The 16508-nt window shown below is 30.9% G+C and overlaps 1 protein-coding gene across 1 annotated transcript in view; it reads right to left on the reverse strand.

Annotated features, from left to right (window-relative positions):
• Positions 1–16508, reverse strand: part of LOC134229437 (low-density lipoprotein receptor-related protein 6-like) — a 108585-nt gene that overhangs the window by 35106 nt on the left and 56971 nt on the right. The window contains exons 7-11 of the mRNA XM_062711190.1: positions 13980–14117; positions 13364–13469; positions 10238–10376; positions 7504–7620; positions 7169–7396 (exon numbers count right to left, since the gene is read on the reverse strand). Coding sequence (XP_062567174.1) covers positions 7169–7396; positions 7504–7620; positions 10238–10376; positions 13364–13469; positions 13980–14117 — 728 coding nt within the window. The remainder of the gene's footprint in view (positions 1–7168; positions 7397–7503; positions 7621–10237; positions 10377–13363; positions 13470–13979; positions 14118–16508) is intronic.

Genomic DNA, 16508 nt, shown 5'->3' on the forward strand with positions numbered 1-16508 from the left:
TTTACTTTTAAAATGTTAAGAGTTACTGTGCAAATTATGCAAAAGAACTACAACGGATATTTAATTACATTTTTTCTTAGCTTGGACTGTCCAAGTCAGTTCAAAAGCCACTAACATCTTAAATAACTCTGGAGCCCGTTTCACAAAACTATCTTATAACTTTAAACATGTTAAAAGACTGAAAATTATTTAGAAGATAGCAACATGGCTATTTTATAAAGCTCTTATATCTTATCATAATATTAAAGGGACATAGACACAGTTTCAACTTAAAATTTTCAAAGTTATATTTCACATGTTTTATGTTTACAAATATTTAAGAAATAAGGTATTTCTAATAATTTGAATTTCAGTTGTCAAGATAACAAGACAAATATATAAAAAAAAATGTACTAATAGATGTTCTTCAAAGCAGATTTTTTTTTCAATATACGTGTGTAAAAATGCTGTTGTCTGATTGGACAGAAAAATAATTACATGTACATGATCTATATCTATAGCAACTTTCATTTATCGTTTTTGGCTTCCATATTTTGAAATCGTCCAAACTTGTTAATATGACTTTAAATTTATATAAGTTTTATTTATATTTTATAAAACCTACGACATCAAAGAGGATGGAAGTACCTTATAATAAGATATTCCTTAATTCTTAAATGGAATTTAAGAGATACAATGCAGTATTAGTCTTACCCAGAGTCAGAATTATTGTATAACGTCAGCTTTGTAGAAACAATTATTTGAGTGCTGCTCTTATAAATTGCATACATGGAATTTTAAAATTACTGAATGTTTTAAAGCGTGTATAGTCATTCAGCCTAATTCATAAAAAAAACTTGTAAAATTGGCTGAAATTTTCAGTAAATACATGAATTTTCTAGCTATTCAGTAATTACATGTCTTTCCTAAAAACAGCCGGGAAATACACGTACACTGTAAACATGGAATTCCTGATTTCACATATTTACTGTAACACATATTATTTTGAAAAATGCACACTTACTATGTCATATCATTTGCTACATGTATAGTTTCTGAACTAATATTAAAAACCCTAAAATACAAACATTTGCCGTAGCTAGTCATAACTATGAATTTACATGTACGTAGTTTGCTTGCTTCGTATCCAGGAAAAGATAAGATTTTTCAATAAGTTATGTATTTTTACTATTTAATCAATTGAGCCCTCCTCTCTTAAAAGCCCATTACCCTGAAACCAATTCTAGAAAAGATACCATTGCTCATCATATCTATGCACTTAATATACATGCATTTGCTTAATCTCCTGAGGCAAAAAAAGAATTGTTTTCAAAGAAATTATACATTTTACTATATATGATCAACAGCTAGGTCCTCTTTCTCACAACAGGAACCGTGACCCAAGTCAAATGATAAGCAAACCTCTGGAAGAGACATCCTTTGCAACGGAGTTTAAAGAGATTCCCCTTTAGAAGCCCTGACCCTTTTGCACCAAATTTTAAAATTTGCACGAGACACTTCTGCTGAACCATGTACATGTACCTAGTTGATCTACAGATGTACAGAGGAAAAGGATAATTGAAGTTATTTCTGAATTTTCATAATATGAACATAAGAGTCCAGTCCTGACTTCTGATTTTGTCAAAGGGTTTTGCAGAAGATTCAATTATACTCAAACCTACGGTGGCTGGTATAGGACATGGTATGAAAATTTTTTTTATTAATTCGTGGCCACGAAATAAAATTCGTGGCCACGAAATAAAAGATAAAGAATCTAGTGTATTGACAGATCGGGTTCGTAATTCAGATGTGTCCATAGACGCGCGCGCTGATCTGCAGACAAAAACTGAGAATACATGTTATTTACAATAGCCAAGGTTATGCCCAGTGCATATTTTAATGTATTTCGCACATTTATTGCAAGATGTTTCAATAAATATAGAATGTACTTGTAAGGCTTGTTTAGTCAAACACTCAACGTTTATTTATTTACCAATTAGTGGCAGAATAGACCCCTATTATCGGGAACGTGACATCTTAAAAATTAGAGCAATATTCATATATTGTCATGATTGTTTTTACATAAAATCAACTGTTTAATACAAATGAAAGTGTGTTACTTCAATAAAGGTACAAGTAATTGTTAAGGCATTGCTTGACATACAAGAGAAGAAGCTAAATATGACATTATATAGCAGAAAATTTATTTCGTGGCCACGAATTTTATTTCGTTCCCACGCATTTTATTTCGTGGCCACCAATTTTATTTCGTTCCCACGCATTTTATTTCGTGGCCACGAATTAATAAAAAAAAATCTTATACCATGTCCTATACCAGCCACCGTACAAACCAGGTCTGAGAGTAAAGAAATATTTAAAGAATGCAAAAATTTTAACGTTAAAGCCTCGCCACTACAGTCCCAGGGGATAGGGACCATGCGTGAAATCTCAACTGCCCTTCCTCTTCAGTAATATTATTGAATAGGTAATAATTATTGTTCAGCAGATCCACAGAAGGCGCTTAATATGTTCAATTGAATCCAGGTCATTTCTCCCCAGTACCTGCTCCGCCTAGGTCATTTCCTCCCATGTCATTTCTCCCCTGGGTCATTTCCCTCCCTTACCCAGGTCATTTCTCTCCACAACCTAGGTCATTTCACTCCAAAGCGAAAATCATAATATAATAAGTTTAATTTTAATTAGTTTTATTTGCTTCCATCATTATTGCATACCGGTATTATCTTCATTTTTTTTAAAATTCTGTCTTATTATTCATTTATTAATTGACACATTATTATTTATTCATTTATGAGTTCACACATTTATTGTTTTATAATATTTTTTTATTTATGAATTCATAATGTAAACTTTTATGAATTCACTCGATTACACGTATTTGTAAATTCATTTTTTAAAAAGAATTTTTCAATAGTTTAATTCATTCCTTGATTTGTTAATTTTTTAATTAATTTAATTTACACAATATTGAATAAGTTTTTTTATAAGGACAGAGACATATGATTTATTTAGTTATTTTTTTCATTCATTCTAAGACTTGCTTTCTTTTTAATAGAATATGAAACAACTTTAAATGCGATAATAGAAATATCTTCTTTTACTCTTTAATAATTAAATTCATTATCAAGTAGACTTCAAGTGAATTTGTTTATTGCCCTGTCATCTTTTGTCTATGGTCTTATCAGGAATAAATGTATAATTGTTAGAACTCGTAATTGCTGTCTTGCGGTTTTATGGTACCCTACACAGTGTTTTTATCATCATGCGGGGTACATATGTTTGTCCGTAAATAAATTGTCGATTTCACTGATTGATAACATATCTCCTTTACACTTTAGACAGAATATGACAACTTGTACAAAGATGTGTTCAGCCAGATTATTATATTAATAAGAATTTTCCCCCCACTTTTTATTACATTTAATAATAATCTCATTTACATGAACCTCCTAGCGATCACAACTTTTAGGCAAGATGACTAATCCTAAGTGTATGATTTGTCACAAATAAGTTTAGACCATTTATTTTTTTTAATTACACATGCTTTCTTCGTGTAACAGCGTACCCCCGGGCCCCTTTACACGTTATATATTCTTAAAACACAATTCAATGTACTGATGTATTAGGGATGTCAACGAATAGTCGACTATACGACTGTCAGTCGAAAGGACCGACTATCGAATAATGCGACCGACTATCGACTAAATAAAATACGATAAAAAAGAGCGATAACTCTTGATTACAAATTTATATGTTTATGAAAAAATTGTTGACAAAATTATTTTTCTGAACAAAAACTGTTGATTTTTCATTATCAATGTATAAATGCATATTAATTTAATGCTCTTCTATAATCTGATAATTGTCAATAACAATTGTTTTTCTGATAAATTATGAATCACTGTGCTGGGTTTTGTTTCTAAAATTATAATGAAAACACAGTTATTTAGTCATTACATTCCATGTATCCATAATATTGTTATTTTAGTAATGTTCAAAGGTTCACATACGGTAGCCGAGACAAGTTTTGATAATTTGATAATTACTTTAATAAAAACACGCATACTTCAAAATTGTACATAGTGTTGTAAGCTAGGGCATTTAACTGTAACAGTTTTAAAGTTACGGTAATCGCGGTATCAACAATGTCACACGGGCACCTGACGTGTAGATGCTGTGTTTATCGTATTTTATTTATATGAGTTTAAAAAATGTTTGCTGGTAGTTTTTGATGCATATTATAACTAAATAAATATAATTTCATGTAAACATAATAGCTACAAGTCAAGTGCCTGTGAATATCTGTCAAAAGCATACGTAATGCATACACCAAAGAAGGATAACTCTTGCATAGTCTATGCAAACAAAATTAAAACGGAAATCAAGAATTTTATTATGAAAAAAATGTTCCGAATAGTCGACTATCGTTCGAATAATGCAATCGAATGTTCGACTAAGGAAAATATATATTTTGACATCCCTATGATGTATATATTATTAATTTAAAATGTCCCGATTGTTACAAACATTTTCTGCATTAATTTCTCAAGCGTTCAGATGTATATGCATACATGTAATAGACTTATCATGAATGGTTCCGTAATAATTAAGCGGAGGTATTGAACAGTTTTAAGATCTAGCTAACAATTGAGAGTCGTACGTCTTTTCTCTTTCAAAAATCTAGTTCAAGTTGGTATTCTAGTTAAAATATTATTGTTTGTACTGAAAATTTATTATCTCTGGTATAATAGTGAAAACTGAACGCCACGGGTAAAACGCGTATAAAAAAATTGATGAGATTTGTTTTTAATGTAAGAATATGCAAACTTTTAGGGACAGTTGATTATTTGACATCTACTGAGAGCATCAAGATTTCAATTCCTGTACAACATTTTTTTGTACCTAATAATGTATTCTCTATTTATTTAGAACGAACATTTGCATAGTACTCGTGGATTTTCTTTGGATATCTTCAAAATATAACAATTTAAAAATATATGCTATATTTATTTGAGAAAAGAAACGTATGACAATTTCACTACACCAATTTCATAAAATACTGTGGTAAACACAGCAGTTTACATTATATTAAAAAAGGGGTTGTTCAAATAATTCTTCTTACAAAAATTCATACATGCAAGGACATTTTTAATAGTGTAATATACTAGTATTTTAAACAGCTTAAAAAACCAATTCCTGCGAAGTTGTGGAGGTGTCTATTTCAACACCGACTAAGTTCCTTTTCGAAATCTTATAATTCATGTTCTTAAGAGATATTAGTTTTTTTTTCATTTATACATTCACAGTAATTCATGAGATTTGGCTACCTTTACATATCATATAGCTTGTAAATATTGCATTTTAGGGTTTTTCATATTCATAGAATTTTTACGTTATTGTTTTATTTGCGTTCTTATTGTTTTAATAAGTTACAATTACTAGTATTCAAACTAAATATTAATAAATATTTACATACTTTTACATGTGTATCTGGTTTAATAATACACATTTTGAAGTATCCTTTGTTTTCTAAACATTATTCATATTTTTAGCTCCAGAACTGTAGCTCTCCAAAAAGAAAATATATTGACAGATCAGTCTAATCAATATATTTCTTTTCAGAGAGTTGCAGCTTTCCAGTCATAATATTTTATCAAGTATATTTTCTCCCTTTTTCTCGTAAGATCTAGTAAGTGACATACTGCGTATATTTAAACGTTTTATTTTTTCATCCCTATACTACATGTATTTGTATCGCCAAACATTATGAAATCAATCAATATAAGCAAATTTATTTATGTATAATTTTTGTAAGTTTCAAGTTTGATCATCATCTATATAATATTAAGTTTACAGACGAAATCAGCTTGGATAAAAAATGGATAATTTTAAAAACTTTATAAATTTCAACTGGGTTTAAATTCTTTCAAAATTCTAATGAGGAGGCCTCCACATGGCAAGGGCTGGAAAACGGTATCAACTGTTTTATTAAATATTTAAATTTTTTCCCTGTAAATAAGACTCCGACACACTTTCTCTTGTTCGATTTTTATGAATCTTGAAAGATATAAAAGTTAATAACACAAGAATGGAATTGTAAATAATTATATTAGACCAGATTAAAAATTGTTTGAAATGACCTATGTAGGATAGAGAAATAAACTACCGTGAAATGGCAGTAGACAGAAATAACCTGGGAGCGAAAAAGTTTTAGAGAAAAATGATCTGTCACCGTTCTATTCTTAAAGGTTTGAAGTTAATATTTTCTCATTTTTTCTGTATAATATCACGAATTATATATTTTAATAGAATTTCACACAAAAATTAATTAAAAATCTTATCTCATTTAAAAGTTATTAAAACTTTAAATTTTTTGGCGGGTTTGATTGACACATCCTTGCACTTTCACAAATTTTAACTTTATTCTTAATCCTTAGGAAAAGTGGCAATTTTGATGTGTTTTAATGAGAATTATTAAAACTTTTATCAATAAAAAAAATTTTATTCAGAGTAGAAATGTTAGAAAGCAAAACACCTTCACAAGTATCGTCATTCCGAACTAAGAGATGCGTACAGAGTTTAGCAAATCGAGCACACTCGTGTTATGTACACAGTTTTTGTAAACAAGGCTCGAGTTCTGTTATTGTTTATATTTAGAATTCACCGGGTGCGTTTAATCGTCACAGTCTGCTTACCACAACTGCACGGACTGACAATATATTGTGTGTTTTTTTTTTTTTGCTTTCGAACGTGTCTTCTCTGAATTTCCTGGCTTATAGTATTAATATTTTTCATTTATACAAAACGAGATTGCCACTTTTCTTAAGGATTAAGAATAAAATTAAATTTGTGAGAGTGCAAGGATATGTCAATCAAACCCGCCGAAAAATTTGAAATTTCAATATCTTTTAAGCGAAATAAGATTTTTAATTAATTTTTGTGTGAAATGCTATTAAAATATATAGGTCGTAATATTATAGAGAAAATATTAACTTCAAATCTGTGTCCAAGTACCTTTAAAGGATGATATGTAATGCTTTTAACGTGTTTAAGAATAGATATCAATGGATCACCTGGCAAATGTGACCTTAAAATAATGTGCGAAACCGAAATTAAATAGAAATATAACATACGAATTGAGATTTTATCTTTTAAAACTGGTCGATATTACCTGTGGCATAGATCAACGACTTGTTCTTTCCCAGAAGTGTGGTGGACATAATAGTTTTTGTTGAGAGTTCCGAGTAAAAGATTTCCATTGTTGATTTATCAAATGTAATGCCTGGTGAGTTTTGTACATTTATTGGCAGTTTAACCATGTTTCCTGTGGTGATATCAACCTGGAGGATTCGACCGTGGGAATAATCCGAAACAATAAGGAAATTTAACGAATAAACACCTATCAAAGAGAGAAAGAGGGTATAAAAATCATCTGTTAAATTCAATTCTTGTATCAATTCTATCAATTGTATCAATTAAAATTTTCGAAGGAAAAGAAATACTCACTACTTTTACAAGTCAAATTTTGATGTAGCTGTAGACCAAAATCACACTCACACACCCGGCCATTTTGAAACGGCACGCATATTTCATCGCAACCACCATTCAGTATTTGACAGCTGCCTATATTTTTTAAAGTTAAAAAAATGTATTTGATGCAGAAAATGCATAATTAAATAAATTTCAGGTCTACTGGGAACGATTCTTAGCTGAAAACTATTTGTAAAAGAATTCAAAGGCCATATTTTGTTCTTGCTATTATAAATAGAGCCCCTATATAGAGACTCCGTTTATACTTGTTATCCGTCCCACTTGGTCACAGCCATCGGGCAATACAAATCAAATGTAAACTTCATGTGGTATTATAAATGTTTGCCCCAAAAGAATTTCAGATAAAAACCTCAAGACATAAAGAATACTAACTAAAGAATAATTTCTTGGGACATTAAATTACATCTCAAATAATGTTAAAGCAGTGGTAAAAACTGAAGCATTTTTGTACCATGCTTTCGCAAAAGCGAAGATGATAATAACTTACATTCTACTGTCACTCTGTCCGTCTATCATAAAATAACTTCAACTTAGGCAATAACTTTAAATTAACAAGAGGCAGGGCTTTCGTTTTTCATATGACTTTTTATTGTACATTACTTGTGAGAAGACCTTTCCGAATATACTATGACTTTCCACGACCTTTAAGTTTGGCCTACTTTTAAAGAAAATCCAGGTCTTACTGTCCAAAAGTTATTACAAAGGTTAAAGTTTTTAAAAAGTGGGTCAAACTCTAAGGTCAAGGTGGAAAGGTCAAAAATATTTATACCAGCTGAAATTAAAGGTCATTTCAGAACAAATATATATATATACACATGTGAAATATTAAAGCCCTAGCTCCAACTATTCAAAAGTTATGGCCAAGGATCAAATGTGATACGGGCCTACAGGTAAATTTGTATACCAAAGGTATGATGTCACAGCAATGTTTTAAGAATGCATATCATATAAGTTAGTAGACTTTCTCTTTTGTTTTGGTCGGATTTATACTCTCTCTATCAGTATATATACATTGATAGTGTTTGTTATATCCATATACCGGTATTTCATATACACAGTCACGTCTCATACATATGAAAAAAAACTTGAAAAGCTATAAAAAAAACTCAATTTTTAATTAGCACTTAATGCTTTGTTAAGCATGACGTGTACTCAGATAACAAAAAAAAATCAACTTACATGTGTAAAAGAATGAAGGACCACCTATTTTTCAATGTAGATCCCTGACTGTATTGTTATAATTTGTTTTCAAGTAACTAGGCTATTGGCCTACATTTTTATGCTAGTGGACCCATAATGTTTTAGGTTATGATCAATATTTTACGTTTTTCAGGAAAGATACTTAAAGGCAAAAGAAATGCAATATCCTATTTTAAGGGGTTGGCAAATATCATATATAGGAAATAATTTTGTATACAAGAGGTCCATGAACCGTAAAAGGTCTCCTAGCCATAATATAACAACTTTTTCAACAATGGAACTTGGTTTGTATTTTGAACCAGAGGTCACTCGTAATTTTGAGAGGCACCATTGCTCGTCATAACTATACACTTAATATGCTTAGTTTGGTTACTTAATAGAACCTCTTTCGGAAAAGTCTTTGCAACAGGATTTTCTAACTTTTCAAAATGATAAATAAGCACTCGCTTATCAAGCAGTTAAAAGTACAAGGCATGTTTCCTTGTTACGTGTATTTAATGAAGTTAAGCCTGTAAAACTTGATATTGTAATAACTACGTACGAATACACATTTTCAGTCATTTGTAGAGGTACTTGTCAAGAAGAGAGCATGAAAAATCACAAAAAGAATTCTTCAAACATCGTCATTTATAGACTTATTTAACTGAACAGAATTGAGATGTACTGCTCAAGAATGATTTTATATTAAATTGACTTAAAAGATTAAGTCCACATTTCCAAAAATACAGGCAAACTAATGAGAGCTAGTTTATTAATCAAAGATACTGATCTTGACCTTTTTTGCACTAGCACGGAATTTAATCATTAAATGAATGTTTAAGAGGGTAAGTTCAGATAAACAATGTGATTCTTATCAAAAAAGTTCTCTTTTTTAACTTAAAAAGATCATAATTTTTGTGCATGACAGTCTGGCATGCAAAAAAAGGGAAATGGGGGAGGGGGGGGGGGTAACTGTCACGTGTGAAGTTAAAACCTGTTTACATTTTTATTAATTTCCTGACTAAATCGAGTTTAACAAACTGTTTTCTTTTTGAAACCATAACATAAAATATCATATTAGTTGTAGATTATTATTACTGCTTGTTGCGTTTCTTTTGCGTTCATTATTTAATGAATAAAACTCTTAAGCTTTGGATAATAGAATATAAAATTAATTGACTATTTTTGCTTAATATATTTAAAAAATAAATGTTGAAATTTAAATGGAAATAATCAGAATTTCTTTTGTATTATTATTGTACATTTTCTACAAATACGAGTAATAATATACATGTATAATTTAAAAGGGATTTTTAGTTTTAATAAAATGTGATTTTTCCATTTAGAATCCATTTTTGATATGACATGGGGTAATGAATTGAGTTTTATACCTGTAAACCATAACTCTGGGTATATTGTACTTTATTGCATTTTCATATTTGTCAAGTGTAACTCTGAGTGCACTTCATCATTGATAAATGTTAAAATCTTTGGTAAAAAAAAACTTTACTTCTTCTATCCTGTTGTACAATGGTATCAAATATGGCGATTTGTTTCGTGTTCTGTATAACATCTACGTTGAACTCCGCATAGACAGCAGACTTTTTGGCAAAATACGTCTTGTTTCCATTTATCCAACCAAAATAGTCCTGTAATGGAATACTATGATTAGTTATATTAAAAAAACGCCAACACAAAGGTTTTTAATATTGTTTTGTTTTTTGTTTGTTTGTTTTTTTTTTTTTTTTTGAAAGAGGGCTGTCCATGAAGTTTGTGAACAAATGCGAGACATTTTCTTATGGTCAAAATCTAGCATAATATGAAAGATGCCTATAGCTTTATCAAATTTTAAAAAAATGAATTCCTTTAATGATGCTTTATAATTATAGCTTGGCAAAATATTATCTTTTGGTTCATAACTTGTAGGTACATGTAAACAAGATAAAAAAGCGTTAACATAATATTATGTTGAACTGTCATCTTCAATAAAAAAAAATACGGAAACCAGTCATGAATACAGGAGTTTTTTATTCATATTCGACAAAAAACCCCGGTAATTTGTTTCTTTATAGTGTCTTCTTGTTATTGTGTTATCTTGTTATTGGTAAATGTAGAAAACATAACTTATCAATTGATTGTAAATTAGACATGTTTGATAAAATTGTCAAACCAATACTCTTATATGGGTGCGAAATATGGGGTTTTCACAATTCTAAACTGATAGAGAAATTACACCTAAAATTTTGTAAACATATTCTGAGCCTGAAAACATCAACACCAAACTTTATGGTGTATGGAGAACTTGGTAGACACCCTTTATTAATTGATATCAAAGTTAGAATGATCTCATTTTGGGGTAAACTCATCAATGCTCAGTGCTCTAAATTATCAGCAAAGCTTTTATGTGCATTGAAATTATATAAGAATCCATGGTGTGACTTTGTACAGAAAATTTTAAATGAATGTGGATTGACCTATGTCTGGTATGAAAATTCAATTAAATATATTATCATTCCATGGCTGCACTACATTTAATAGCAAGGAAACACCGTTCACGGTAGCTCAGTCGGTAGACCACTCGCTCTGTGAGGTCAGGAGGTCGTGAGTTCGCATCTCGGCCGCGACTGACCTAAGTCGATAAAACATGGGTAGCAACTGTTCCATCTGTATGCGCTCGGCACTTTGAAGTGAAATTTGCGGGTCCTTCGGATGATACCTTAAAAACCGAGGCTCCGTGTCAGCAGCAGGCGTTGGCACGATAAAGATCCCTCACTTCTCAATGGCCCTGAGTGCCGAGTGAAGGTCAAAATTTGAAGCCCTTCACCGGAAAAATTCTCGAGAGGGACGTTAAAAAAATACAATCAATCAATCAATAGCAAGGAAACATGTCATGTGCTTTTAACTGATTGATAAGCAAGTCCTAATTTATCATTCATTTCATACACTGTATCTTAATGAAACTCTAAAAATGATATTCTATTTCTTAAATATTTACATTTGAAAATGATGATCACGCCAAAAATACCCTACGCTATTTCTCGGTGATGTCATAAATGAGTGACGCCCTTTCAATGGATCAAAATGTGCCGTTGAATTCAAAAAATAAAAAAATACCACTCGTAAAATATATTAAACAGATAAACATAGAAGATAAATTGTAAATTTTGTAAATTGTAAATATAAGTAATAAGTTATCATTTTAAAACATCTCTTAGGATGTAAACACTGGTTAATGGTACGATATCGAATTTATCATAAAGCATTATGCTATTTATAACAAACAAAGAAAGCATTTTATTGTTTAAATAAATCAGAATGACTTGTCACGTCACGAGTGATTTTTTATGAAGCGCGGCTTGTGGTGTAACTTAAACCTGTTTCATATTGTTCTTACCACATATTTACTTTATCAATTAGATTTTCTTAATATTTCCAGAACTGTGCTTGATTCGGTATAATAAACAGTTTATTGCATGAATATTCTAGAGACATGACGATTTTTTGAAAAATCAAAGTTTTCATGGGCGAAGAAATCTTCATATCTCTGGATCCCTGACTATCATGCAATAAATGTATAATGATTTTCGTGTTTTTGATCATGATATGTTATTATATACATATATTTCCATTTCTAATTTTTTTCTCTGTGATAACTCTTTGAAAGTTGTCGGAGTTTATTTGTTGATAATTCTGCCGGAATGTAAATTAGGCAGGTCGATAGGTCAGGAGCTAAGGAGGCCTAATACGCATGCAAATCTCGTGCGCATCTGTATCTGTGCCTGACGCTAAGGAGGCCAAATATGCATGTAAATCTCGTGCGGCTGCCTATGTGTTTGACGTCAGTGGGCGAGGACTATTGAAATTGGCATGGAAGTCCTCGTGTGATAATAGTCTATGTCTACATTTTTAAAGTCTAAATCTACAATTTTTATTTCACAATAAAATGAAAATATAAGGAATCACTGTCTAGTTTTGAGAGTATGCCAGGGACATCAACAATAGTGGGAAACATTGGATAATTTTAGCATAACGGGCTTCGCCCGTTATGCAAATTATCCCATGTTTCCCACTATTGTTGATGCCCTGGCATACTCTCAAAACTAGACAGTGATTCCTTAAATATATACTTGAAGAAAATGAAAATAAAAGTTATATCTCGTGAAAATCCCGTATTTTTACCCCCAACAGTGGCGTAGCATCGTTTTTGAAAGTGGGGGGGGGGCAGCCAGCAGTTTTTTTTTTACTTAACTGAAAAAGTTGACATGCAAAAAAAAAAAGGAGGAAGTTGAAAGTTGCCCAAAGACGAAAATCCTATTTCGTGGGGGGGGGGGGGGGGGGGGGGGAGGAGGTGGGGGGCAGGCCCCCCTGGCCCCCCTGTTGCTACGCCCCTGCCCAAAATGTTTTAAAACGAGACCTTATTTCTTAAATATTTCATCCATTTAAGATTATTAATTTTATTAGGGTTTATATTTTCCCTTCATATATAATTAATAAATGAAGATAGAAAAAACGCACTGATAATTACTTTGATTGTAAAATAAAATAGTTTTTATCCCGGGAAATGCTAGATTTTGACAATGATATATCTATATTCCACTGCGGTTTAATATTTTTAACAACAATATTTCAGACGAACCTTATATGCAAACGCCTGTGTTGCACCGTATGTGTTGACATGGCTTTGAATATCAGATCCATTTGTCATTGAGCTTTTAATCATAGAGTTATCCAGCCAGTAAATTCTGTGGTTGGAAAACAAAGACATACCGTAAGTAATTTTACATGGTAGTTTTTATTTTTTCATGCAAAGTTTCATAATAATGGAATTTAAAGTGAAAAAATATTTGTATAGATTAATAAGGATCTTTGCAGAATGGTAGAGTTTTGAACATCTTAAAAGGTTTCAATTTCTCAATATTTTAGAAAATTATCATTGGCACCATTTGCAACAAAATAGGCCAAGATATATATACCAATCCATGAGTCCATATTTTTTGTTTGTATCGTCTATTCTAAAGAACAGAAATTGTTGAATGTAATTCCGAATAAACAGCTCCATGTATCAATGTTTGAGAAATGCCAGATGAAATTCAATTCTAAATCTTGAACTTTTGATTCATGATTGATTGATTGATTGTTTGTTGTTTTACGTCCCATTCAATCAATCAGTCATTCAAAATTTAAGATTTAGATTTAAATTTTATCTGACATTTTCAAAAGTGTAATTTTATGCAAAGATACAAAACACGTACCTGTGACTGATGACATCATATTGAAGAGAAATCGGATTATTTAGATTTGCATGGGACACGATGACTTTTGGAGAATTTCTATTCCAGTTTCCTCTTAGTATTTCCTTTTTTGAGGTTCCCGAAATCCAATATAGGTCCCTAAAATGTGTATATTAACAATGAATAACGTAGAAGCACGGTTATATTACATGATTGTTTTAATTTTCTTTTATCTCCGTAAACAGCATCAAAGGTCTACTATCCGACTGGAAAATTTGTTGCGTATCACACGTACATGTATGGTTCGATCTCTAATGAAATTTTCCCTCTTTGTTTTAATGATTTGATGTTTAAATAATCATACATGTCTTATATAATATGTTAAGTTCATATTAAAACTACACAATTGCTTCTAATTTCAATTTACATGGAAAACTTCCAATCAAGAATCGCAATCATTTACACAAAAATTGAAATAACACCAAAAATCCATGTTAAAATTATGTTGAATCTTCAACGTAGTTTCAATTTTGAAATTTCGACAAACATTCAGTGTTGAAATTATGCATCTGTAATGTTGTTTCAACCTTGAAATAACACCAAACATTCAACAATGAAAATACAATGTACGAGGGGTGATCAAAAAGTTGGCAAACTAATTGAATAACTTCCATACAAGAAACAATATTTGGTTTTAATGTTGATTATATTTTAAACTAATCCTCCCCGATTTTAATGCACATCAACCACCGTTCTGCGCATGCACGAATCACGTGATATTGGCGGTCCCGTTACCTCCTCCGTAGCGTTCTGCCACAAAAGTTGAAAGATTTTTATGAGTTTAATATTTCTTTCCATGTGAGTTAATTTTTATGACAAGAACTGTTCATTTGTCAGAAATGGTCATATCTCGGCAACAGAATAAATGGATAATAATATCCTTTCCAAAAATAAGCATGGCGACCGTTAAAACACAAATCTTCTGTCTCGGGAGAGACCTTTATTCAATGTGGATAGAGAATGGGTGCATCCTTTTTATCAAATCTAATATGTTTAAAATCTAAAGTAAACGATATCTTAGGTATTTAATACTTATATCATTGTTCAAATATCTAACTATTTTTCAAAGTGCTAATTGGAGGTCTTTGATAGCAAATTGCTTAATTAAAAATAAATATCTTTTCAAACTTGCTTTCACTGGGTAAGATGACAAGTATCACTTTTAACCATCAGCTTTCCTTCACTAAAACGATTAATCCAATCATTAATTGAATTTATAGGAACTCATTTATCTCAATAAACTGTGTACAAATTATTATATGATTCTGTAGAGGGATTTTTAAGGTATACAATAAATTGTACAGTCGTTTGTTGAACGAGTCCACTGAGACAACCATTTTCGTCACAAGTGACCAAAATAGTGACGTCATTTTCACATTGTGACGTCACAAACGAGAAGAAAAACTTTATTCAGCATATGCTATTTATAGAACCTGTGTATGACTATGTGTGTACCGAATTTCATTCTAATCTGAATTGTGGTTTTGTAGATATAGAGATAGTTTACGAACTTTTTGATCATCCCCTCGTATGTTGCATCTTCAATGTTTTTCTTCATTGGTGTAAAAAAAATTGAAGATTCAACATTGAATCAACGATGAACTATACACTGTAGTTGTTCAATGTTGTATCTCAAATTCCACATTCTTTCAAGGTTTGAACAAGTGAAAAAATGTTGCGTTCCTGCTGGGTTGTTTTGTACATATAATGAACAGTTAGGTATTTGACATAACCCAATTTCAGGCACCCTCACTTTAACTTTAACATATTCCAATGATTTTCAAAATTTTTATAGATATTGATATAAATTTTCATAAAACGTTACTTATTTGGGATACCAAAGAGAGAAAACTCTATAATTTTGGTAAAACTCTTGTGTTTTCCACAATAGAAATCAACGGAAAACGGAAAGTATTTTTAAAACATCTTTCCCCCCCGTGAAACAAAAATTCCCTTTTACAGGTAATATGGACTGCCATTTTACAAATTTATGACAAAGCTTTTTGTGTTTCACGGGGGGGGGGGGAACATATGTTTATCGACAGAAAACGAAAAAAAACCTGATTTTTCACCAGTTTTAAAGCTATTTACAATTAAATAATTGTATTTTATTAATTAACATATGTTTTATTTATTTGTGTAAAACATATGAAAAGATATGAGATACATCTTATCATATTTAAGACTATTTCAAATTATGGTGATTCTTTAAAGTTCGATTTCACTAGAAAATATCGTCTACCCCCTTTTTTCAACAGCTGGAATTAATGATAATTTACTGTCTAGCTCTGGAATTAAAATGATTAATCAATAACCATAGAACTGTTCTTTGTATTAAACAAAGATTTAATGGCCAAATTGCATTAATATTGAATTTAATGGGTGCAAAATGTAGGCAGGAATCAAGAGTTAGAGTTCGTAGTTCTTACCATACGACATTTTAAGGATATTTGATTCTCAGCCAGGAAGGATAACCCTATAATTTATAAT

This window comes from Saccostrea cucullata, unplaced genomic scaffold, assembly GCF_032062105.1.
Source record: "Saccostrea cucullata isolate Sc308-1 unplaced genomic scaffold, CSIRO_AGI_Scuc_v1 ctg1109, whole genome shotgun sequence".
NCBI classification, from domain to species: Eukaryota; Metazoa; Mollusca; class Bivalvia; order Ostreida; family Ostreidae; genus Saccostrea; species Saccostrea cuccullata.